At 45.7% G+C, this 25,396-nt stretch overlaps 1 protein-coding gene across 4 annotated transcripts in view; it reads right to left on the bottom strand.

The window, feature by feature from the left end:
- GLYR1 (glyoxylate reductase 1 homolog) overlaps positions 1-25,396 on the bottom strand; it is an 85,950-nt gene that overhangs the window by 57,476 nt on the left and 3,078 nt on the right. For 3 of the 4 annotated variants that reach the window (XM_029576664.1, XM_029576662.1, XM_029576660.1), the window contains exons 2-3: positions 17,511-17,547; positions 228-307 (exon numbers count right to left, since the gene is read on the bottom strand). Coding sequence is in view for 2 of the 4 variants with exons in the window: in XM_029576662.1 (XP_029432522.1) it covers positions 228-307; positions 17,511-17,547 (117 nt within the window). In the remaining 2 variants the exon portion in view is untranslated. Of the gene's footprint in view, positions 1-227; positions 308-17,510; positions 17,548-17,912; positions 18,019-25,396 lie in introns of all 4 variants that reach the window. The other variant, XM_029576663.1, reaches the window with a different exon arrangement.

Genomic DNA, 25,396 nt, shown 5'->3' with positions numbered 1-25,396 from the left:
TTGTACAAGAGCAAGGTATACAGACTATATCCAACCACAGCACCACCTGCATAAGCCACATTCAGACAGATGTCATCTCAATCTATCTTCCCCTTTACTATGAACGCAGAGTCACTCTATTCTGTCCTTTCCTCAACTCACATGCATTCAGTTGTAACTGCCTTGGAGAGAAAAAAACAAACAAAACACATGAGAAGAAAAAAAAAAAAAGACTCAAAGACACTCACTGATCTTCTGTCCCAAAAAACTTCACAAAGAAGCACTTTTTGCCACGAGGTTTCTTCAGATCTTTGGGAGGGTTAACAATCTAAATGGAAACATGTTATTAGCCAGGGCAAAAGGCAGGAGACATGTTATTAGGAAGACAGAATGCAGGAGGCAGCATACTTTAATACAGTGTCCAATTACACTGGGAAGATTAGTTAATCATAACCAATACAAATCTAAAACTAGATTCCCAAATGTTTTTTTACGCTGTTACAGTTACTGCTACTCCATACCCTCCTCATATTCCAGTACTGGATCTCATTGCAGTCCTTACAAAGTATTTGTGGCCTAACCGGATATAATTCTCCTATATAGTTCGGGTTTGGGAAGGGTGAAAGTTTTTTCCTGTTCCTTTGGAGCAGGAGCTGGGTGCTACGACCCATCACTCACAACTACTGAGAGATTTTTCTCCCTATTTTAGTATCCCCTCCCAACTCATTTAGCCCAGCCACTGCAGTGACAGTCCTCGGCTGGAGGCTATGCAATAGGGCTCCTTCTGGAATCCTGTAACTGTGTGCTCAGAGTCCTGCCATTCTATGTCACTACTGCACAATGACGGGGACTGTGCATGCTGCTTCCAAGGTATCCCCATTCAACCTGGGGAGGGACCAAATCAAGGTCCTCCATAGCACTGCCACTGAGCTACCAGGCTGGCTCTCGCCTATACAGTTCTAACAAAGCATCTCAGACCTTCAGGGACATATTAGCCAAGTCCCAGCTCCAGTCTGGCAGCCCTGGTGCTGCCTTTGAGGAGGAAGGTTTCCTGTGCAGGCAGCATCACCCTGGTGCAACAGGAAGTGATCCTGTAGCAAGGACCTGCTCTCCAGGTGTTGCACTGTCCTCTCGCACTGAGGATGTCTCCCCCCAGGGTTACTGCTCAGGAGGGAAGGATTAGGTCAAATGTCATAGTTGGCGATTTGATTATTAGGAATGTAGATATCTGGGTGGCTGGTGGGCGCAAGGATCGCCTTGTAACATGCCTACCTGGTGCGAAGGTGGCGAATCTCACGCATCACTTAGATAAGATTTTAGACAGTGCTGGGGAGGAGCCGGCTGTCGTGGTACATGTGGGCACCAACAACATAGGAAAATGTGGGAAGGAGATTCTTGAAGCCAAATTTAAGCTCGTAGGTAGAAAGCTGAAATCCAGAACCTCCAGGGTGGCATTCTCTGACATACTTCTTGTTCCTTGTGCAGGTCCCCAGTGGCAGGCAGAGCTCCGGAGTCTCAATACGTGAATGAGACGATGGTGCAAGAAGAGGGATTCAGTTTTGTAAGGAACTGGGGAACCTTTTCCCGAAGGGAAGGGCTCCACCTTAACTAGTGTGGAACCAGACTGCTGGTGCTAACCTTAAAAAAAGAGAGGCTTTTAAACTAGAAGAAAAGAGAAAGATGACAGCCTCATGGTTCGGAGGGAGGTATCTTCGAAGGATACTAATGAAACAGGAGAGTTAGGGTATCCTAACAGAGAGGTTCCAATAAAAGCAAAAGTAGTCCCATATGCCTATAAGTAAAGAATCAATCACCTAAGCTAAAAATTCCAAATTATCCCTGTCAATTGAAAAGCAGGTTGTTAATACAAATAAAACACACACTTTGAAATGCCTGTATGCCAATGCCAGAAGTCTAAGAAGTAAGAAGGGAGAGTTAGAGTGTATAGCAGTGAATGATAAGCTAGACTTGACTGGCATCTCAGAGACATGGTGAAAGGACGAAAACCAATGGGACAGTGCTATACCGGGGTACAAATTATATCGCAATGATAGGGAGGAATGTGGCGCTTTATGTCCAAGATGGCAAAGAGACCAATAGGATAAGAACCTGCAAGAGATTAAATGCACAACAGATTATTTATGAGAAGAAATCCCATGTGTGTTGGGGAAGAGGGATCTGTACTTGCACTGATGCTTTTCAGTATATTTATACATGATCTGGAAAGGGATATGACAAGTGAGGTGATCAGATTTGCAGATGGCAAAAATATTCAGAGTAGTTAAATCACATGTGGACTGTGATAAATTGCAGGAAGACCTAGCAAAACTAGAAGACTGGGCTCCCATATGGCAGATGAAATTTAATGTGGATAAGTGCAAGGTGTTGCATTAAGGGAAAAATGCTGTAGTTACATGTTAGGTTCCATATTAGGAGTTACCACTCAGGAAAAAGATCTAGGGTTCACAGTGGATAACATATTGAAATCATCAGCTCAGTGGGCTGCAGCAGTCAAAAAAGTAAACAGAATGTTAGGAATTACTAGGAAGGGAATGGTGAATAAAACTAAGGATGTCATAATGCTTCTGTGTCGCTCCATGCTGAGACCGCATCTTGAGCACTGTGTACAGTTCTAGTCACTGCATCTCAAAAAAGAGATATAGTTGACCTGGAGAAGGTACAGAGAAGGGCGATCAAAATGATAAAAGGGGATGAAATGGCTCCCCTATGATGAAAGGCTAAAGAGGTTAAGGCTGTTCCACTTGGAGAAGAAACAGCTAGGAGGATTAGAAAGGGTAAATGTGAATCTGTTATTTACTCTTTCAGATAATAGAAGGAATAGGGGCACGCCATGAAGTTAGCAAGTAGCACATTAAAAACAAATCAAAGAATTCTTTCACTCAAAGCACAATTAAGCTCTGGAATTCATTGCCAGAGGTTATGGTTAGGGAAGTTAGTGTAGCTAGGTTTAAAAAAAAGGTTTGGATAAGTTACTAGAGGAGAAGTCCATAGATTGCTATTAAACAAGATGACTTCGGGAATAGCCATTGCTATTACTGCCATTAGTAGCATGAGATCTATTTGCCAGGTGATTGTAACCTGGAATGGTTTCTGTTGGAAACAGGATGCTGGGCTTGATGGACACACCAATGCAGTATGGCAATTTCTTATATTCTTAAGGGAATAAATTTATTTTCTATGATTCTACACAGCTTAAATGATTTCTTGATGTTAAATTCAGTGTAGAGTAAAAGTGATGTGTTAGATTTTTGTTGTTCAATATCTCCGGTATTTAAATTTTGTATATTTTATCAACTGGTTTCATCTTTCTCTATTTATGGACTATTGTTTATTTTATGATAATCTATTTATAAAGAAACAAGAGCATATTTCTTATTTGTTCTTCATAAGCAAACTTTCCAAGTACTGCAAATTTTCTTGTTGTACAATTCAATTCTATAAAGTTACAATCTGGAATGTAATTAAATTAACAAAACATTACAAATTATTTTACTGAAAAAAAGCAGTTTGTATTTCTGTATACAAGTCAAAGAAGAAAGCAAATCTGTTTATTGAAAGTTAGACTATCTAGAGACTAGGATGGTAGTTACTGGAAAAAGCAGAGTAGCACACCTGTAGCAGGTGTTCTCAGAGGACAGCAGGATGTCAGCCTTCACACATGGGTGAAAGCCTATAGAGCCTGGCATGGAAAAACTTGTGTCAATGTTTCTAGAACTTCCCCCAGAGGTGGAAGATCTGATTCTCTACTCCCTGGTCCACAGACCATTTGTGGAGTCTGAAGGAGAGATTCAATCTGTCTGCTATCCCGGTCTCCATAGCAGCCACATATTTTAAAATGTAATTCCATGAGAGCCATACAATATGTTTAAAACTAAATACAAGTAAATGTGTGCATTTTATGTAAGATCACACTTTTAAAGTACAATAAGTCTCTGAAAATATTACACCAGGCCTTAAGACACCAATACATCTCCTATTAGGAAAACGGACCAAGTCAGGCTGCTATAGAGTCCTACACAGAAACTACACGCCAGCAGAAAACCTCACCTGAATCACGTGCTGTCCCTCACCTAACATAGAATAAAGAGACCAAAACGCATAACAAGAAGCATGCAGACAAAAACTGAATTGGAAACTGCAACAAGCCAGAGTCTCTGTATGCAGTGTAACAAAGGAAAAAAGAAACATCACACATCCTTATAAAACAAATCAAGAAATATAAAATCATCAGCAGTAAAACTGTACTAACAAAATGAACATATTTCGAAACAGCTGATGAGTGGAATATCCAATAATTAAAAACTCATATAAAACATTTCCAGATACCAACAAAATATTTCAAAATAGCAGACACAAAGATCCAGTAATGAAAAATAATAAGGATACAAAAATTTTTTTGCTCTGCATACCTGGGAACGTTTGATATCCAGGTGTCCTGAGATTGTTCTGAATTAGCAGGAGGTGGGGTGGTTTGCTTGGAACTTTCTCCTCTCTCAGTCACATACCAGCGCTCTCTCTCACACTGGCTCTCAATGACACACCTATACACACATGCTCTCAGTCACTCACATATACAAATGTTTTTTCTCTCTCACTTATATAGGCTCTTAATTACACATTTACACACATGCTGTCTATCTTTTCACGCTTACACACACACAGGCTTTCAATCACATAAATACATGCTGTCTTTTTCTCTCACACACAGACTCTCATTCACATGCTTACAAACATGTCCTCTCTCTCTCTCATTTAAACACAGGCTCTCAATCACATACTCACATGCTCCATCACCTAAACCAGCTGTCAATCAGACACAGACACACATGATCTCTCTCTTACTTATACACACAGGCTCTTAATCATACATACACATGATCTCTCTCACACACAAAGGATCTCAATCATACACACATACTCTTTCAAACAAACAGGTTTTCAATTACAAACTTACACATACAGGTTCCCAATGGTAAACTTACATTCATGCTCTCTCTCTCACAGGCAGGATCTCAATCACAGACATACTCTCTTTCACATATACAGGCTCTCAATCATTCACATACATGCAATCTCTCACTCACACACACAGGATCTCAAACACACATGCTTGCTCGCTCATTCATTCACTCTCTCTCTCCCCCTTCCCCCCCCCCCGGGAACTCGCGGCAGCAGCAGCCACCTCCCAACGCTAACCGCCTTCATTTTCAGCCCTCGCGGAGGCGAAGGCGGAGTCCCATCGGCCGCGGTTGAAGATTTTCATTTTCCTCCGAGCCGCGCTGCAGTCTTCTTCCCGTCTGACACTAGCGTGCCTGCGCGGGTCTTCCCGCGCAGGCACCCGATGCTCTCCACTTCCTCTTCCGGGCCGCGGGAAGAAGAGAGCACGCCGGTGCTCTCTTCTTCCCGCGGCCCGGAAGAGGAAGTGGAGAGCATCGGGTGCCTGCGCGGGAAGACCCGCGCAGGCACCCGATGACTCCAGCGCTGGCACCCGGCTGACACCCGATGACTCCCGCGCAGGCACCCGGATGACTCCAGTCGGCGTGCTCTCTTCTCCTCCCCCCCGCGGCCCGGAAGAGGAAGTGGTGAGCATCGGGTGCCTGCGCGGAAGAAGAGACCACGCTAGTGTGGTCTCTTCTTCCCGCGCAGGCACCCGATGCTCTCCACTTCCTCTTCCGGGCCGCGGGGGGGGGGGGGGGGGGGGGGAGAAGAGAGCACGCCGGTGCCGCTGACTCCAGCTGTCCTGCCGCGTTCCGCCCGGGCTGACAGCATTTTAAGCCCGGGCGGCGGAGGACCGGGGAGCAGCTGGGTCAGCGGGGAACCGCGAAGTATGGCGACACTTGTCTGCGAGCCAGATGCAGCCCTCAAAAGAGCCATATCTGGCTCGCGAGCCATGGGTTCCCGACCCCTGGCCTGGAGCTTCAGGAAATTGATTTGACAGAGACGTTCCTGGGAAGACCAGTGTCCCTGGATGCTGAGCCCATCTGTATAGGCTACCCAGCCCTGGGTGGACACATCCATGGTCAGGACAATTTGAACCCCCCCTGTGTTGGAAATTTCCCGCTACCAGGACAAGGAATCTTGGAGGGATGGAGTGATTTGTATGTAGTCCTGTAGATCCTGAGTAGCCACTGGGATCACAAGATCTGTTGGGCACTTTGTATGTGCACATGTGCCCGGGGAGTAATGTGTACTGTGGAGGCCATGTGGCTTAACAGTCTCATGTGTGCAAAGCTGATACTTGCTAGCTCTGTTGCATCTTTGCTGTGATGGCCCGTTGCCTGAGCAGTGTCTAGCAGGGTTCCTATGAAGTCCAAATGAGGTGACGGGCTGAGATGGGACTTGAGGTAGTTGATGACCAACTCTAGTGACTCCAACACCTGGATGGATGAGTGCACAGACCCTTCGGTCCCAGTCTGAAAGGTGCTCTTGACCAGTCAATTGTCCTGATAGGGGAAAACGAACTCCCAGCCTGCGAAGGTGCATCACCATCATGGCCAGGCATTTGGTAAGGACCAGCAAGACAGATGCTAGCCCAAACGGCAGAACGTGGTACTTGAAGTGCTGCTTGTCCACCACTAATCGGAGATATTTCTGGTGTCTGCGTTTATCAGTTTGAGAGAGCAAAGCCAATCCCCTTTTTGCATTAAAGGGATCAAGGTGCCCAGGGAAAACATCTTGATCCTCTCTTTTTAGAAACTTATTGAAGGCCTTTAGGTCTAGGATGGGCCAGAGTCCTTCTGTTTTCGTTGGAATCAGGAAGTACTGGGAGTAAAATCCTGACTTCAGTGCCAGGAAAAATAGTGCATAAAAAATAGTGCATAAAATCACAGAACATATAGAAAGACATGATTTAATGGAACAAAGTCAGCATGGCTTTACCCAAGGCAAGTCTTGCCTCACAAATCTGCTTCACTTTTTTGAAGAAGTTACTAAACATGTGGATAAAGGTGAACCGGTAGATGTAGTGTACTTGGATTTTCAGAAGGCGTTGACAAAGTTCCTCATGCGAGGCTTCTAGGAAAAGTAAAAAGTCATGGGATAGGTGGCGATGTCCTTTCATGGATTACAAACTGGCTAAAAGACAGGAAACAGAGAGTAGGATTAAATGGACAATTTTCTCAGTGAAAGGGAGTGGGCAGTGGAGTGCCTCAGGGATCTGTATTGGGACCCTTACTTTTCGATATATTTATAAATGATCTGGAAAGAAATACGACGAGTGAGGTAATCAAATTTGCAGATGATACAAAATTGTTCAGAGTAGTTAAATCACAAGCAGATTGTGATAAATTGCAGGAAGACCTTATGAGACTGGAAAATTGGGTATCAAAATGGCAGATGAAATTTAATGTGCATAAGTGCAAGGTGATGCATATAGGGAAAAATAACATGCCATAGTTACACAATGTTAGGTTCCATATTAGGTGCTACTACCCAAGAAAGATCTAGGCATCATAGTGGATAACACATTGAAATCATCGGTTCAGTGTGCTGCAGCAGTCAAAAAAGCAAACAGAATGTTGGGAATTATTAGAAAGGGAATGGTGAATAAAATGGAAAAATGTCATAATGCCTCTGTATCGCTCCAGGGTGAGACCGCACCTTGAATACTGTGTACAATTCTGGTTGCCAAATCTCAAAAAAGATAATTGCGATGGAGAAGGTACAGAGAAGGGCTACCAAAATGATAAGGGGAATGGAACAGCTCCCCTATGAGGAAAGACTAAAGAGGTTAGGACTTTTCAGCTTGGAGAAGAGATGGCTGAGGGGGGATATGATAGAGGTGTTTAAAATCATGAGAGGTCTAGAACCGGTAGATGTGAATCGGTTATTTATGCTTTCGGATAATAGAAAGACTAGGGGGCACTCCATGAAGTTAGCATGTGGCATATTTAAAACTAATCGGAGAAAGTTCTTTTTCACTCAACGCACAATTAAACTCTGGAATTTGTTGTCAGAGGATGTGGTTAGTGCAGTTAGTATAACTGTGTTTAAAAAAAGGATTGGATAAGTTCTTGGAGGAGAAGTCCATTTCCTGCTATTAAGTTGACTTAGAAAATAGCCACTGCTATTAGCAACGGTAACATGGAATAGACTTTGTTTTTGGGTAATTGCCAGGATCTTATGGCCTGGATTGGCCACTGTTGGAAACAGGATGCTGGGCTTGATGGACCCTTGGTCTGACCCAGTATGGTACGTTCTTATGTTCTCTCTGCCTTGGTGGAATGGATTCGACCACTCTGGCCATTAAGAGAGCTCTAATAGAAGCACTTCTTGATGTGCTACTGGTCCCCAAAATGGACTTGGAGGCAATTTTGTGGGGCACTCAATATATTTAATATGTACCCTCTGAGAACAATGGCGAGGACCCACTGGTCCGAGGTTATATTGGGCCAGTGGTTTGCACAGAACAAGAGGGTCAGTCGCCACAGGTACCATGGTCTTAGCTATGCTCCTTTCGATAGAGTCAAAACCCCATCTCTGGAGTTGACAGAGGTGATGGCTGGGGCTTCAGAACCCTCTTGCCTTGGGTGGCTATGAGGGGCCTGAGCTGCTGACGGGACCAAGATGGCAGAGGATAGTATCTCCTCGGGCATGAGAAAGAGTTCCTGAGGCCAGACCTTGAAGGCTTCCAGGACCCGTCCTCATCCAGAACAGCAGCGGAGAGCTGCTGGAGTATCGTTTGGTGATCACGAATGTGGGCCATTGCATCTTTCGCCTTATTTCCAAAGCATTCTCTTCTGTGCATGGCACATAAGAAAATTGGTTTTTACCTGATAATTTTCACTCCTGTAGTACCACAGATCAGTCCGGACTCCTGGGTTTTGTCCCTGCACCAGCAGGTGGAGACAGAGAAAGTTCTGACAGACTCTGCCATATATACCTAGGTGCCACCCACACAGCCTGTCAGTATTACTTAATGTCAAAGCAGGATTTATTTATTTATTTATTTAAGGGTTTCTTATATACCGAGGCACGTTTGCAAAAACATCACCTCGGTTCACAGTGTAACATAACCTAGCAACAAGCTTTACAATAATAATAATAATAATAATAATAAAATAAATAACTAGCAACAAGCTAAAATAAATAACTAGCAACAAGGATAGTTGCCAACCAAACTAACTATATACAAGAACCATAAACGGAATGAAGCATTGACCCCAACTGTAACCAGACCCCATAACAGGGAACACCAATTGTCATGAAGATGAGAAAACACAAATGCTGATGAAGCGGACTCTCCATTACCTCCATTGAGTAAATGGGTGGGACTCTGGACTGATCTGTGGTACTACAGAAACGAAAGTTATCAGGTAAGAACCAAATTTTCTTTTCCCTGTACATACCCAGATCAGTCCAGACTTCTGGGATATACCAGAGCTGTTACTTACTTGGGATGGGAACCGGGGAGGCCTGCTCGAAGCACACCTTCTCCAAACTTAGCCACCCCTGGCGCCTGAACATCAAGCCGGTAATGCCTTGCAAATGTATGCAAGGATGTCCATGTAGCCGCCCTGCAGATCTCTTGTGATGAAATCTGCTGGCATTCCGCCCAAGAAGCGGCTTGAGATCATGTCGAGTGTGCTCGAAGGCCTTCAGGTAAAGGCCGACCATGGAACAAATAAGCTGAATTAGCAGCTTCCTTCAACCACCAGCCGATTGTAGTCTTAGAGGCCATGTTACCTCTCTTTGGCCCACACCAGAGCACAAAGAGGTGGTCCGAGACTCGAAATTAGTTAGCAACCTCCAGATAGCGTAGCAGAGCCCTGCAAACATCCAATTTCTGCAAATCCCGCGAAAGAGGGTCCGACCTATCCAGACCAGAGAAAGACAGAAGCTCCACAGATTGATTCAAATGGAAAGAAGTAACTACCTTAGGAAGAAACGAAGGAACTGTGAGCAAAGACAACAGAATCTGAAATCCTCAAGAAAGGGTCTCTACAGGACAACGCTTGAAGTTCGGAAACCCTACGAGCCGAAGCTATTGCCACTAGAAAGACCACTTTCAACGTTAAGTCCTTCAATGTTGCTCTTTTCAAGGGTTCAAAGGGCGGCACACACAGAGCTTTGAGAATTAAGTTCAGAATCCAAGACGGACATGGAGAAAACACTGGAGGATGCAAATGTCTTGCTCCCTTAAGGAAACGAGAGACATCCAGATGCGCAGCCAACGCTACACCCTCCACAGTACCGCGTAAGGAAGCAAGAGCTGACACTTGGACGCACAAGGAACTACAGGACAATCCCTTAGCTAATCCTGCCTGAAGGAAACACAGAATATCTGACACAGATGCATGAGTGGGCACAATCTCCCGAGCCACACACCATGATTCGAAAACTTTCCAGACTCGAACATATGACAAAGAAGTGGAAGCCTTATGCAATCGCAAAAGAGTAGTGACCACCACTTCGGAATAGCCTTTGCACCTCAGATGCTGCCTCTCAAAAGCCATGCCGCTAGACAGAAGCGAGTGACCTTGTCGAAACAGACGGGTCCCTGATGAAGGTTTGGGATAGAGGGAAAACGTAGAGGGCTGTCCACTACCAGGTGGAGCAGATCTGCAAACTACAGCCTTCGCGGCCACTTGGGAGCTACCAAGATCACCTCTGCCAGGTGTCCCTGTATGCGCCTGAGTACCTTGCTGATTAGAGGCCAAGGAGGGAACATGTACAGTAGAACTGTCGTCGACCAGGGAAGAACTAGAGCATCCACTCCTTCCGCTCCAGTGTCCCTGCAGCGAGCAAAGAAGCGCGGAGCCTTGGAATTTTTTAACGTTGCTATCAGATCCATGTGGGGAACGCCCCACCTGTCGCAGAGGAGTTTGAAGGTTTTGTCCGCCAACTCCCATTTGCCGGGATCAAGACAATGTCAACTTAGAAAGTCCACGTGAACGTTGTCCATCCCTGCTATGTGGGACGTGGCTATGCGGAGGAGATGCTACTCTGCCCAGCCTACTAACAGTCGAGCTTCTTCCGCCACCGGACAACTTTTGGTGCCTCCCTGCTGATTGATGTAAACCACTGTGGTCACGATGTCGGATAACACTCTGACCGACTTCCCCTCGATCAACGGGAGGAATACCTGCAGTGCTAGGCGGACTGCCCTGGTCTCTAGACGATAGATAGACCACTGAGATTCTTCCAGGAGTCCACTGCTCCTGCATAGAGTTTCTCCGGCACACTGCACCCCAGCCTGAGAGGCTGGCATCTGTTGTCACCACCGTCCAATCTGGAACCTCCAGAAGGTACTCCTCTGGTCTAATTGTCCGCGATCAGCCACCAATGTAGATTGGAACGAGCGGAATCTGTCAGAGGCAGGTACTGATGGAACTGCTCGGAGATCGGGCTCCAGCAGGAAAGTAAGGCTGACTGTAAAGGTCGCATATGAGGGAAGGCCCAGGGAACCAACTCCAAAGTAGAGGTCATAGATCCTAGAACTTGCAAATAATCCCAAACCTTGGGTCGGTTCTTAGAGAGCAATAACTTCACCTAACCCTGCAACTTGGCAATCCTGTCGGGCGTGAGATAGACCCATCCCTGCCGAGTGTCTAACAAAGCTCCCAAATACTCCAATGATTGTGAGTATTGACCACCCAGCCAAGCGTCTTCAACAGCTGCAACACTCGCTGGATCGCTTCCTGGCAAAGAACATCCGACTTTGCCCGAATCAGTCAATCGTCCAAGTAGGGGTGCACCAACAACTGCTCTCTGCGAAGCTGTGCCGCCACTACCACCATGATCTTGGTGAAAGTTCTGGGTGCCGTAGCGAGACCGAAGGGCAGAGCCTGGAACTGATAATGCCAGCCCAGTATTGCAAATCTCAGGAACTGCTGATGATCCTTCCGGATTCAGACGTGTAGATTCACCTCTGTGAGATCCAGAGATGCTAGGAACTCTCCCGGATGCACGGCCACGATCACCGACCGGAGCGTCTCTATGCGGAACCTTGGGATGTGCAGGCATCTGTTTACCTGCTTCAAATCTAGAATGGGATGGGAGGACCCCTCCTTTTTTGGTACCACGAAGTAGATTGAGTAACGGCCTGTGCGCTGAGCTGATGGCGGGACCGGAACAATGGTGCCCACGGCGAGAAGACATTGCACCATCTGTTTTACCGCCTGACGTTTCGCAGCATATCTGCAAGGAGAGATCAGAAACTGTTGGCACGGTTGGTGTGCAAAATCTAAAGCATAGCCATCTCTTATCATAGATAGAGCCCACTGGTCCGACGTGATCTCGGTCCATTCCTCGTAAAACAGAGACAGCCCCCTACCACTGGAACCGAGGAATGAACCAGTGGCCCATCATTGTGATGTTTTTCTTCCTGGAGCAGACAGGGAGGTACCGGGCCTTCTGAAACAACACCCTCGAAAGGACTGAGGCCAAGGCTGCTGTCTTCCCGTATTCTGACGGAACGATGATGCAGATGCTCGATGCGTTCGAGCCCTCCAGCCACCACGAAAACGAGACCTTGAGGAAAAAGAACTCCTCTACTTAGGACTGTCTTCTGGGAGACGATGGACCTTATTCTCTCCTAAAGATTGAATCATGTCTTCCAGCTCTTTAACCAAAGAGCAACTTCCCTTTAAATGGAAGAGAGCCCAACTGTGATTTAGAAGACATGTCCACTGCCCAGTTCCGTAACCACAATAATCGTCTAGCCGAAACCGCTGAGACCATGGACCGGGCAGAAGTCCACAAAAGATCATACAGGGCATCCGCACTGTAGGCTATTACCACCTCCAGGCACCCTGCCCGACGAGCTTCTTCCTCCGAGAGACTCGTTGGCCAGTAGTAGCTGCACCCAGCAAAGCCCAGCTCTCAAACCGAAATTACTACACATTGCTGCCTGGACCCCCAGTGCCAAGACTTCAAAACTTCTCTTCAGCTGCAGCTCAAGCTTATGATCTTGCAAATCCTTGAGAGCCGTACTGCCCGTGACCGGGATAGTTGTTTTCTTCATAACTGCAGCCATGGCATCGACCTTCGGGACCCGGAGCACCTCCAGAGCCTCCTCAGGCAGAGGATAGAGCTTATCCATAGCCTTCGTAACCTTGAGCCCCATATCCGGAGTGTCCCAGTCCCTTTAAAGCAAATCTGTTGCCGAGAAATGGAAAGGGAAGGCAGTAGGCGGGCCCCTCAGACCCAATAAAACCAGGTCCATAGACCCTAAAGATGCCTGATCCTGCGTCGTCTCAATGCCCAACTCTTTCAAAATAGCTGGAATAAGAGGAGCAAGTTCATCCCTACGGAATAACTTGACTACCTTAGGTCGTCACCGTCCATGCCTTGGGACTCTTGCACAGCACTCTGCTGCTGGTCCCCATCACCCTCTACCCTCCTCGGGAGAAGGGTGGCCAGGTCCTGATCCTCTGGGTGCGGAGAAACCTCCGAGGACGAATCAGACTCGTCCCGAGGTGCCCTGGACCTTAAGGGGCGCTTATCCTTGGGGGCCTCCTGATCCATCTGGACCCTGGCCCGCTTTCTGGACTTAGGGGGCAAAGGGGAGAAACTCAGATCCCTGCCCTGTCTCTCTGCGGCTTGTTTGGCTCTAAAAGCCTTATATAAAAGCCTAACATAATCCAAATTAAAAGAGGAGGATGAGGAGGAATCCTCCTCTGTAGGGACCTCCCCCCATCGAAAACGGTGGCGGTTCCACCAATTTAGACCCCCCCACGGGCAAATGCTGCTGCGACCGAGCCTGCGGCAAAAAGCAGACTCCAGATGCAGGCGGCCCTGCCGTGCCGAAACCATCCAAGATGGCGCCCGTTCCCGCGCTCAGCGGGAACGGGGCAGAAGGAAGCACTGGCAGCTCTCCGAACGCACGGGTAACCGAAGAAACGCGAAGCATGACCCCCCCCAGTAGTTTGCGAGTTGCCCTCACCTCCCGGCATGCAAGTAGACCACAAATCGCCCCCCGATAAACGAACACGCGCAGAGCCACATGCTCTGTACGCGGACCTCCGCAGCATGTTAGGCCATGAGAGGAAAATTTGAAAGCCGGTATATAAGGTTGAACAAATAAATAAATAAAAGTAAAAATCAACTGCTTGCCTTTTTTTTTTTTTTTAAAGCGCCGATCGGGAGCGAAAAACAAAAAAAAATCGAAGAAACCACCGGCAGAGGGAAAGGAGAGTCAGAACACCAAATAAAAGTTTTGGGGGTTTTTTTTGTAATTACTTGCCCAGTACAGGAAGGGTCTTGCCGCTAGGTCTCCAGCAGTAAGTGAGCTGGGCTCCCTCGTGTCAACCCCTCAGCTGCTGAAGGAAGGCTATCGGGTCTTCGACCACAGCCGCCTCTCAAACCAGGAGGGACTGCTCTTCCCCTGGGAGGCTGAGAAGATCCTTGCTGTAGAAAAGCCTCTTTTTTTTATATCAATTAAGAACAAAAAAAAAGTAACAGCCCAAACTGAAATTGGCCACCTGAACTAACTATCCAGTATCCTAAATAATCACAGACTGTGGGTTAAGCACTCCTAGCACCTGCAGGAGACAGAGTAATACTGACAGGCTGTGGGTGGCACTTTGTATATATGGCAGAGTCTGTCAGAACTTTCTCTGTCGCCACCTGCTGGTGCGGGGACAAAACCCAGGAGTCTGAACTGATCCGGGTACGTACAGGGAACAGTGAATTGTTCCTGCACCTCCTGACGGAAATTTGAGGCCCACAGCTAGGCGAGTCTGTAGGCGCCGATCCCTGTGACAGAGACCCTGGATGCTGCCTCAAAAACATCATAGGTCAAATGGACCCCGTGTTTTCCGCACTCCAAACCCTTGTGCACCAGCAACTGGAGAGTGTCCTACTGCTTTTGAGGCAGCTTTTCAGTCACATCCTGCATATACTGGCCCATAAAGAACTGGTAGGCTACTATGCAGGTGATAAGCATAGCACCCTGAAACACCTTTCTCCCAAGAGCATCCATAGCCCTCTGATCCTTCCCCAGGGAATGGGTCCAAGTGCGCTTGGCCTTCTTGAGAGCGGATTTGATTATAATTGATTGGTGTGGCAGCTGTCTCTTATCGAATCTGGGAGCCTTCTGGACAAGATATATCACATCGGCCTTCCTATTCATGGGAGCCACCAAGAAGGGGATTTTCCACATCAGCAACTCCACAAGGATATTGTGCACTGGAACTGCCATGTTCTTCTTAGGAATCTCCTTGTACTGGAGAATATCTTGCATCTTGTGCCGGGTATTGTCCACTATCTGCAAAGTAAAAGGAATGGCTTCGGCCATTAACCTAACACAGCCTGCGAAAAAGAGTTCTTCCGGGGAAGGCCTCCTTCTGCAACTGGGAGGAGATGGGTCAGAGGGGAGGCCATGCGATGCACTGGGATCCGAAACACCTGAGGAGCCTTCCACCCAGGGTTCATAGGGACCCTCGTCTTGTCATACATAGGGGGACAGGTCTTGAGGTGCTCGGTCCCTAGCCAGTGGTTTGAGAACAGATTCAACGGGCCATGTGGGCTTGTACCGCAAGGCTGCCCCCGTTGCCAGGGGAGCTTCCTCCTCAGAGGAACCGGGGATGACCATCGGATTGGTCGGTAGAGGTCTTGATGTCCCACCAGGCATTGAGGTCCTGAGCACTGACACTAGTGAAGGTTTTGGTAGCACTTTGATGAGTGCATGCAGGGACTCAAGCAGCAGCTTGAGGAGGGATGGTGCCAGGCCCAATACCATCTGCGCCCTGACACCAAAGCCCCACATTACCTTCTTCATGACCTGCTGCACATGCTTCTCCAATTCCTCCTCAAAGACTGCCAATGTCAAGACTAACTGGGACTCTTACCCTCTTTGGAAGCAAGAGGAGGACTGATGGTGAACTTTGGGAACCAGTAGAGGCCATGGTGAACCCCTAGGATCTGTGGACTGGCTCTCATCACTACGGGGTCACATCAGGAACATCATAGTCAAAGCAAGTGCATCCTCATGCCAGGCAACATGCATCAATGAGGACTAATACCAATACTTCTTCAGCTTCCCTCAATGCTTGGCTCAGTCCTTCCCCAGTGCCGAAAGAGAAGATGACAAACCTGATGCCTTCGTTCTGAAAGAGGTGGGCGATGGCCCATCTCTGGCATCCCTAGAAGCAATCCATGTCAAAAAAGCCGAGTGCTTACTGGCTATTGGTATGGCTCCGAAGTCCTTAGACGTCAAAGCCTCATATGCCAATGGATAGGTCTTCCTGGGCCCATTTTGTCTAGTTGGGTCGAGAGTCCTTTAGGGGGTCATCTGTGTGCACATGCTCCAACCCCAGATATCATGCAATGCTCCCAGGCAGAGAACACACCTAACATGGGGATCCATGACAGACATAGTCCTCGTAGCCTGGGGGCATCTCTTAAACCCAGTTGATGGCATGTTGTCATGAAAGAAAAAGGGATGCGTTGTCAAAACCGATGCGGGCGGCTATCGATAGCTGGTAAGCATCAAGCGCACTGCCACCCTGAGAGATCTGAGTGCAATAGAAAACTTACTGAAACATTAAAAAAAACCTGACTGAGATAAGGGGAAAAACTGAGTGGACCCCGCATTGACCTTGTGAGCCTGACAACCACATCACTGCAAACAAAAAAAAAAAAAAAACCACTGTGAAAAATACTCTGAAGGAAAAAAATAAAGAGTCTAAACTTCTCTGCGAGACACAGGGCTCCATGGAAAAGAACAGACTGAGGGGGATCTTATGTGGACGCGCGGTATATTGCATGCTGGAGCATGCTCAAAGAGGCTCAGTCAAAGTTCTAGAAACTGACATGTTTCCATGCTGGCCTCCACCATCGGATGATGTCACCCCTGGATGAGGACTGCCATCCTTGCTTGTTCTTGGGAGAAATAAATGGTTCTCTGCTAATTGTAGCACAGAGTCATGAACACCAATAACTTTAATACTGAGCCAAGCAGGGTTCTTGTAGGGGCAAGTTATAATTTAGAAGCATGAGCTTGATCAGGTAGATTCAGTGTTTGGTCGTGGTGAGACACACGACAGCATCTTCCTGCATGAGAACAGAGTCTACTCCTAATGCCTGCTTGGCATAAGACACTTTGGTTACTTCTACTCCCTAGGCCAGTGATGGCGAACTCCAGTCCTCGAGTGCCACAAACAGGCCAGGTTTTCAGGATATCCACAATGAATTTGCATGAGAAAGATTTGCCTGTACTGCCTCCATTGCATGCAAATCTATCTCATGCATATTCATTGTGGATATCCTGAAAACCTGACCTATTGTGGCACACGAGGACTGGATTTTACCATCACTGCCCTAGGCTCTCACAAGATGAGAAAATGCACTCGCCCCTGGTGAGACAGCAAATGCATTTTCAAAATCTTGATTATATCTTGTGTTAAAATCTGCATTTAATGCAATATGTTAAACTTCTTTTTTTTTTTTTTTTTAAAGAAACCTTTACTAAAACTTTAAAGTTAAAAACCCTTTAGTTTGTAACCATCTGTGGGCAGAGACAGACAATGGGCATCCAAACTGCTTATAATTCATTTCCACAGACTCACCTTTCCAGGCCATGGAGGGTAGCGCCCCAGCTTTCCCCTGACAAGAGAGACAAGAAGATGTATAAGTAACTCAACAATCATGAAACAATTTTTCCTTTCTCCTTATTCTCTCCTACGCCACAAAACTCTTCTCAGAAAAGATTAAAAAAAAAAAAAAGCCCACAGCTGTGCCCTATATGCCCTCTAAAAAGGTGGAAGCCCACAGGCCTGTCTTTGCAGAGTGCAACAAAACCAGGAAGCAAATCCATCACCACATTGCTTTTCCAAAACTGCAAGCTGTATAACTGTGTAATAAGACAGGACCACTGGATTCGATGAAGGGAAGCTCGGGGCAGGGGTACTGCCACAGGAAACGAGTTGGTAGGGGAGCAGCTCAGCCTAAATATGCTGCTGAACACTCACTATGCCGCCATGGAAGGTCACACAGTGAAACAGTCGTAGTGTGCTGTGAGTTTGTTTCCTGCTTCTGCACAGCACTTCCTCTTAAAAACCAAGTTAGATTGTTCAGCTGCAAAATAAGGGAACAAAAAAAAAAATACTCTATTTGAATAGCTACACAGTTTACTCTTGTCCCACCCCCTCACATCACAGAGTTGCTGTTGCTCCAAAGATTAGCAAAGACACAGCAACGGGACAGCATGCTGCCACCAAATAGTTGCAACAAAGGATTCTTACAAGCACAGCATGATCTTTGCCGTCCAATCTCACCAATTTTTATTTTCAAAATATTTCAAATTTTACACTTTGGGATTTTCCTGAATTTCCCCTGGAATTTAAATATGCCAGTCACCAAAAAATACCCCCAAATACTGCTACCAAAACACGCTTAAAAGTCCCTGCCATTAGCTGTTAAATGATAATTTTAACCAAACCCGAAGACCTGTCAACTAAGCCAGTATCTGAATATACTGCGTTTGTTACAATTTGGTAAGTGTTTATAATTAGTGTATTCATCTACTGTAGCCTTCTTTGGCCTAATCAGTGGGGTACAAAAAAAAACCAAACCTGGTACTGGGGCTGATTCACAATCCTGGATTGTGTTCCTCGGGATGGCCAGGGCTAGAAATGCTATGGAGGCTGGAGAAGTCATGTCTATCATTACAAAACGCAACACCAAGCAGCCAGACTCAGGGAGCATGCACATGGGTTCCTTCCCCTGGCTAAGACTATCACGCAAATTTCTGGGTTGGATGGGGGAGGGAGGGGGTTATACAGCGGAGACAAGTTATTCTAGGTGGTTGCAAGTGATGGTTTATGATGCTCTAGTCCAGTACAGATTAGTTATTTGGGGTTCTCAAAGACCTGTTTGATTACCTCCTTACCTTTTATATAAATGCTCACAGGGTTATTGATTGGGTGGTTGGGGAGTGGGATCTGCTTGTTAATCACAGTTAAGGTCACTACTGGGAGTTTAATGTGTTCCCACAACAGTACCTGCATGATGTATTAGGTGGACAAACAGAATAAGGTACTTATGCTGAATAAAGCTACGATCGTAAATATTTTGTGTTTCTCTTTTCTCTGATTAAATGCCTTTTGATAGGGGCCATCCACGTGGTTTGGGACCAGTGCTCGTGTTACCATGCAGGAAAGCCAAGGTCGGAGCTCTCTCTCAATGCCTGCAGGATTCAGACATGCGAGTTGATGTACAGATGGCTGATGACTGCCTGTTACAGCCAGGGTACCGATGGGTTCAGGACTGGAAGTCGCAGCACCCTTGTTAGAAAAGAATAGGGAGGAAGCTCTAAAAATTCTTGTGATTTATGAGTACATCTGAGAAGTCATGCACAGGCCCCTTCCCTTAAGTAGCTGAACCAACTAACTACTGGAAGTAGACCGAGCTTCAGCATATTGATGATGTAAAGCTTTTCAGCTATGGCTACCCTATAAGGCTGCTCAGTTAGGTTTCTTAAAACTTAAATATTTGTAACTAACTGTAAATATTTTTTTGTGTGTTTCTGAATAAAGGTCGATGTCAGTACGGATTATTAGGTACCAGCAGTTTTATTTTTATTCAGGCCAACAAGTTTTCCATTTCCTTTTTGGGCTTTAAGCTCAATAGGAAGTTTGGTTTACAATTCACTTTCTGGAATTTAAAGCTAATGTATGCAAATTAATCTCAAATATTTATTGTGGATGACCTGAATTGCTTGAGGACCTTGGTTTAAAAAGTATTATAGATAGATTTAAGCACTAACATTAATTGTAAACACTAGTAAAAGAACAGAGATTCTGTCCTAAAAAAATGTAATTTTGTTGGGACACACGATACACCTGCATGGCAAAGTTCTAAGTATTCTGGAGTATGCGGCTGTGTGACCAAAATATTATACCCAGCATAAAATTTTAAGATCACAATGGTGTTTATAGATGCATCATGAAAACAATTGTCTGTATACATGCAACTCACATTTATTAATGCATAGGAAAAAGACTTCAGATGCAGATTCGCCAGCACACAGCTTTTTGAATTGGTTAAGATGCAAAATAATTACCGTATTTTTCGCTCCATAAGATGCACTTTAATTCCCCCAAAAGTGGGGGGAAAATGTCTGTGTGTCTTATGGAGCAAATTAGGGGAGGACATAAAATGTTTTTTTTGTCCCCATTCCAACCCTTTAAATTTAATTAACTACAACCCCCCCACCCTCCTGACCCCCCTAAGACTTGCCAACAGTCCCTGGTGGTCCAGTGGGGGTCCGGGAGCAATCTCCTGCATTTGGGCAGTCTGCTGCCAGTATTCAAAATGTTGCCGATAGCCTTTGCCCTTACTATGTCACAGGGACTACTGGTGCCATTGGTCAGCCCCTGTCACATGGTAGGAGCAATGAATGGATGGCCGGTATCATCTTGTGCTCCTACCATGTGACAGAGGCTGACCAATGGCACCTGTAGCCCCTGTGACATAGTAAGGGCAAAGGCTATCGGCACCATTTTGAATACTGGCAGCCGACGGCCCGAGTGCAGGAGATCGCTCCCGGACCCCCGCTGGACCACCAGGGACTTTTGGCAAGTCTTGGGGGGGGGGTTTGTAGTTAATTAAATTTTAAGGGTTTGGATGGGGAATGGGGACAAAAAAACATTTTATGCCCTCCCATAATTTGCTCCATAAGACGCACAGGCACCCGGGAACAGAACAGGTTTAGCACACCATTTCTTTTTTTTTTTTTTTTAATTTTCCTGCTCTGAATCCTAGGTGCCTCTTATGGTCAGGTGCATCTCATGGAGCGAAAAATACAGTAATTATAAAAAAAACTCCGTGTTTGATGGCAGAAAAATTTAAAGCAGACTAATTTTTGTATACATTTTATTTTTACCTTTTACTGCTTGATGCATATATTTGTGTTGATTTAATATATCTTTGTGATGATTTAATACATAGGTGGTAAACTCTGGTCCTCGAGTGCCACAAACAGGCCAGGTTTTCAGGATATCCACAATGAATATACATGAGATAGTTTTGCATACATTGGAGGAAGAGCATGCAGATCTCTCTCGTATATTCATTGTGGATATCCTGAAAACCTGGCCTGTTTGTGGCCCTCGAGACTGGAGTTCACCACCCCTGATTTAATATATGTTTGTGTTGATTTAAATGCTCACAACGGTGATTTGAAGTCAGGCAGATGCTACTGTCACAACAAAATCAATGTACACTAGCATTGAAGATTGGAGTATCAATCCCTGAGATTCCAGAACAACTTATTAAGCTAAGTACTTTACAAAAGATTGTTGAGTGGAAGTGAATGCTTAAGACAAGGCTTCCCAAACCTGTCCTGGGGACCCCGCAGCCAGTCGGGTTTTCAGGATATCCACAATGAATATGCATGAGATAAATTTGCATAATCTGAGTCACCATGGTATGCAAATGTATCTCATGCATAGTCATACACACAATATATATATATATATACACATACATACACACATTTATGTGCATATATGTAGATATGCAAAAACACAGATCTGTGTACCAATGTAATTTGCTGTACAATACCCTGGTTAAAGTTGCTGCATACAAGCCAAATTTATTTTACAGCAGTGTTTCCCAACCCTTTCCTAAAAACACACTGAAATAATCAAGTTTCATGATATCCATAATGATGAATATGCATGAGATGGATTTGCATATTCATTTTGGTAATCCTGAAAACCCCCACTGGCTAGGTGTGCCTCCAGGAGATAGTTGGGAAACCTGGTTTTACAGTACTCTCATTGTCTGTTCTAGGCAATGGGGAAAAGAAAGTTACTTCTGTTTGAATAAGGGCTACATCAACATGTAGGTTTCACTGGTGAAATACCTGCAGTACTTGAATGTAATCTGCTTTGAAGTGTCTGAAACGCAGAATATAAATTAAATAAAAATGTATGTGTTTTAAGTTCCATAAAAAAAATATTCATGTATCCCAACACTTAAAAGTCTTGCCAAAAGCTTTTGACATCTTATGTACTATTTTCCATTTACAAACTCCTCCTGAAAGGAAATAAGGTCCCACTTTGCAAGATCAAGAGACTCTCAATCATAAGGGGTAGACTCAGAAGTTATCTAAAGAAATATTTCTTTATAGAGAGGGTAGCAGATGTATGGGAACAGCCTCCCCGTGGAAGTGGTGGATATGACAACAGTATGAATTCAAGAAAGCATGGGATAAACACAGATTTCAGAGAGCGATAGGGATTATAAATAGAGATGTGAATCGAGTGCCGGAATCTGTTCTGGTTTCATTATCATGGACCCGCGGGAAATTCAGTTTCCCACGATCCGGACGGTTTTGGTTTTCGGCTGTCTCAAGCCGAAAAAAAAAAAAAAAGCCACCCAGACCTGTTAAATATAATTATTTACAATCCCCCACCCTCCCGACCCCCCCAAAACTTTCCTAAAGTACCTGGTGGTCCAGCGGGGATCCCGGGAGCGATCTCCCACTCTTGGGCCGTCGGCTGCCAGTAAACAAAATGGCACCGTGGCCCTTTGCCCTTACCATGTGACAGGGGCTATCGGTGCCATTGGCTGGCCCCTGTCACATGGTAGGTGCAATGGATGTCCATTGGCACCGATAGCCCCTGTCACATGGTAAGGGCAAAGGGCCACCGGCGCCATTTTGATTACTGGCAGCAGACGGCCCGAGAGTGGGAGATCGCTCCCGGAAACCTGCTGAACCACCAAGTACTTTAGGAAAGTTTTTTTTGGGGGGGGGGGGATTGTAAATAATTAGATCTAAAGGGTCGGGGTGGGGTTTTTTCTGTGTGCCCTTCGCCCCCCCCAAACAATAAGAAAACCACACAAAACTTTCGTGGGGTTTTCCTATCATTTTTGGACGGATTAGAAAATATCATATGATATTTTCATCCATCAAAAAAACGATACACATCTCTAATTATAAAGCTGAATAGTTGGTGTGGATGGACAGATTAGATAGGCCACATGGTCTTTTTCAGCCATCATGTTTCTAGGAAATAAATATCTACTTTTAAAAAACTTGCTGTCATTTCTAAACTGCAACAAATTTATTAAAGCACTTTAGATTAGGTAGGACAAATCAAAGACTTCAAACAAGCCTAATTATAAGTATAGCTCCTCATTACGGATCTTCTCTCCCTACATCTGGGCTTCCAAAACCTGTCCTGGGAACCTCACAGCCAGTCAGGTTTTCAGGATATTCAGAATGAATATACATGAGATACATTTGCATACACTGAGTTTCTATGCTATGCATATTTGTATCATGCATACTCATTGTGGATATCCTGAAAACCTGACTGGCTGTGGGGGTCCCCAGGACAAGTTTGGGAAGCCCTGCCCTATACAATTCCTTATGAACTCCATTCATCATTCGTCCCTTCTCTTCCACAGCTTTGTGCCATATGCCTGAAAAGAGACGTTCTGAGTTGGTGCATTGTGCTCTCTTTCTGGCCGTATTAACTGCTTTTAAATCCTAAATACTTCGCTACAATAAATACTTCCCACAGATTGTTTGTCTTGATGAGACTGTAAGCTCCATGGAGCAGGGATTGTCTCTTAACGTGCATGTCTATGCATGTGTCTAGTAGGACTTTAAAAAATGATAAAACTGCAGTAGGAGTAAGGTAATTTTATGACTGCGTACCTTTTATGCACAAACTTTACCCCAAATTTTCAAAGCAAACTTAACGCATACATTTGTATTTGGCCAGGTACATGCAAGTTAACCTGCATGTTACACACTCTCACTGGAGGATGCAACTCATGATGGTAAACTTACACGCACTTATTTAAAAAATAAGTTTGTGCAAGTGAAAGTTCCAGTTCCCTTACCCTCCCCCCCCCTCTCAGAACGCCTTGGCCTAGTTTACAGTGGACAGAGCCTGGGCTATTTTCTAACAGTTATCTACACATAAGACACTAAAGGACTTCTGCAACTAAAAGACTTTGAAAATTCAGCCCTTAATACAGGGTCTCACCTGGTAATGTGACAGACTGCTCAAATGAAGCAAGCTTCTATAGTTTACTAACTACAGGCCGATACAGTAAAATCGCGGGAGAGTGGGCGCTCTCCTGTGCGCGTGATACAGTAATTTAATTTATTTAAATTAGGGCCGGTGGTAAAAAGAGGCGCTAGGGACACTAGCACGTCCTTAGCGCCTCTTTTCAGACAGGAGTGGCGGCTGTCAGCGGGTTTGACAGCCGACGCTCAATTTTGCCGGTGTCGGTTCTCGAGCCCACCGACAGCCACGGGTTCGGAAACCAGACGCCGGCAAAATCGAGCGTCCGGTTTTCAACCTGCGAGCCTATTACAAAAAAATTTTTTTAAACTTTCGGGACCTCCAACTTAATATCGCCATTATATTAAGTCGGAGGGTGACCAGAAAAGCAGTTTTTACTGCTTTTCTGTGCACTTTCCCGGTGCCGGCAGAAATGTGCAGCTTGGCTGCACATTTTGCTTTCTGAATCGTGCGGGAATACCTAATAGGGCCATCAACATGCATCTACATGTTGCGGGCGCTATTAGGTTCGGGGGGGGGGGGGGTTGGTCGCGGGTTTTCGATGCGCTATTACCCCTTACTGAATAAGGGGTAAAGCTAGCTCCACTGGAGCGCACTGTTAACCTCAAAAAACTCGTGAGGTACTAAACCCCTTACAGTATAAGGGGTAATAGACGCCCCTTGAAAACATGCGGCCAAACCCCCTGAAAACTAATAGCGCTCATCACATGCAAATGCATGTTGATGATGCTATTAGTCACCTGCGATTCAGAAAGTAAAGTCTGCGGCCAATCCACACATTTTATTAGGAGCACAGAAAAGTGTATAGAAAAGCAGAAAACACTGCTTTTCTGTACACCCTCCGACTTAATATCCTAGCGATATTGTCGGAGGAACCAAAAATGTAAAAAAAAAAAAAATTGTACCAGCCAGTCCAGATAGGAGAACAGATGCTCAATTTTACTGGCTTCTGTTTTCCTAACTGATCGCTGTCAGCAGGTTCAGAAAACCGACGCTCATAAAATTGAGCATCGGTTTCCTGAACTCGCTGAAAAAAAGCCACCTCTCCCGGGCCAAGGAGAGGTGGCTGGGCACCTATTGGGAGAGCGTGCGCACAACACGAAGCGCCCGTTCTCCCATGATCCTTTCTGTATCGGGCTGAGGGATGGGGCCTAAAATCAGACTGCTGCATGTTTAGCAGAGGTGGGAAATGGGCACAGATTGCAGCCCTTAAGAATCAAACCCCACTGCTGCACTTCTCCACATTCATGAGGATGTGGAGAAGAGAGAGGTCCGATTATAGCTAGGAGAACCTTTGCAGCCTCTGCTGCACACTGAAGAAACTAGAGGAAAGCTGGGTTATCACAGCTGTGAGAAACATTTGCCACTACTACCACTAGCCTGAGAGAGAGGAGAGGAGAGAACAG

This window comes from Rhinatrema bivittatum, chromosome 14 (genome assembly GCF_901001135.1).
Source record: "Rhinatrema bivittatum chromosome 14, aRhiBiv1.1, whole genome shotgun sequence".
NCBI classification, from domain to species: Eukaryota; Metazoa; Chordata; class Amphibia; order Gymnophiona; family Rhinatrematidae; genus Rhinatrema; species Rhinatrema bivittatum.
This window is presented reverse-complemented; position numbering and strand designations above follow the sequence as displayed.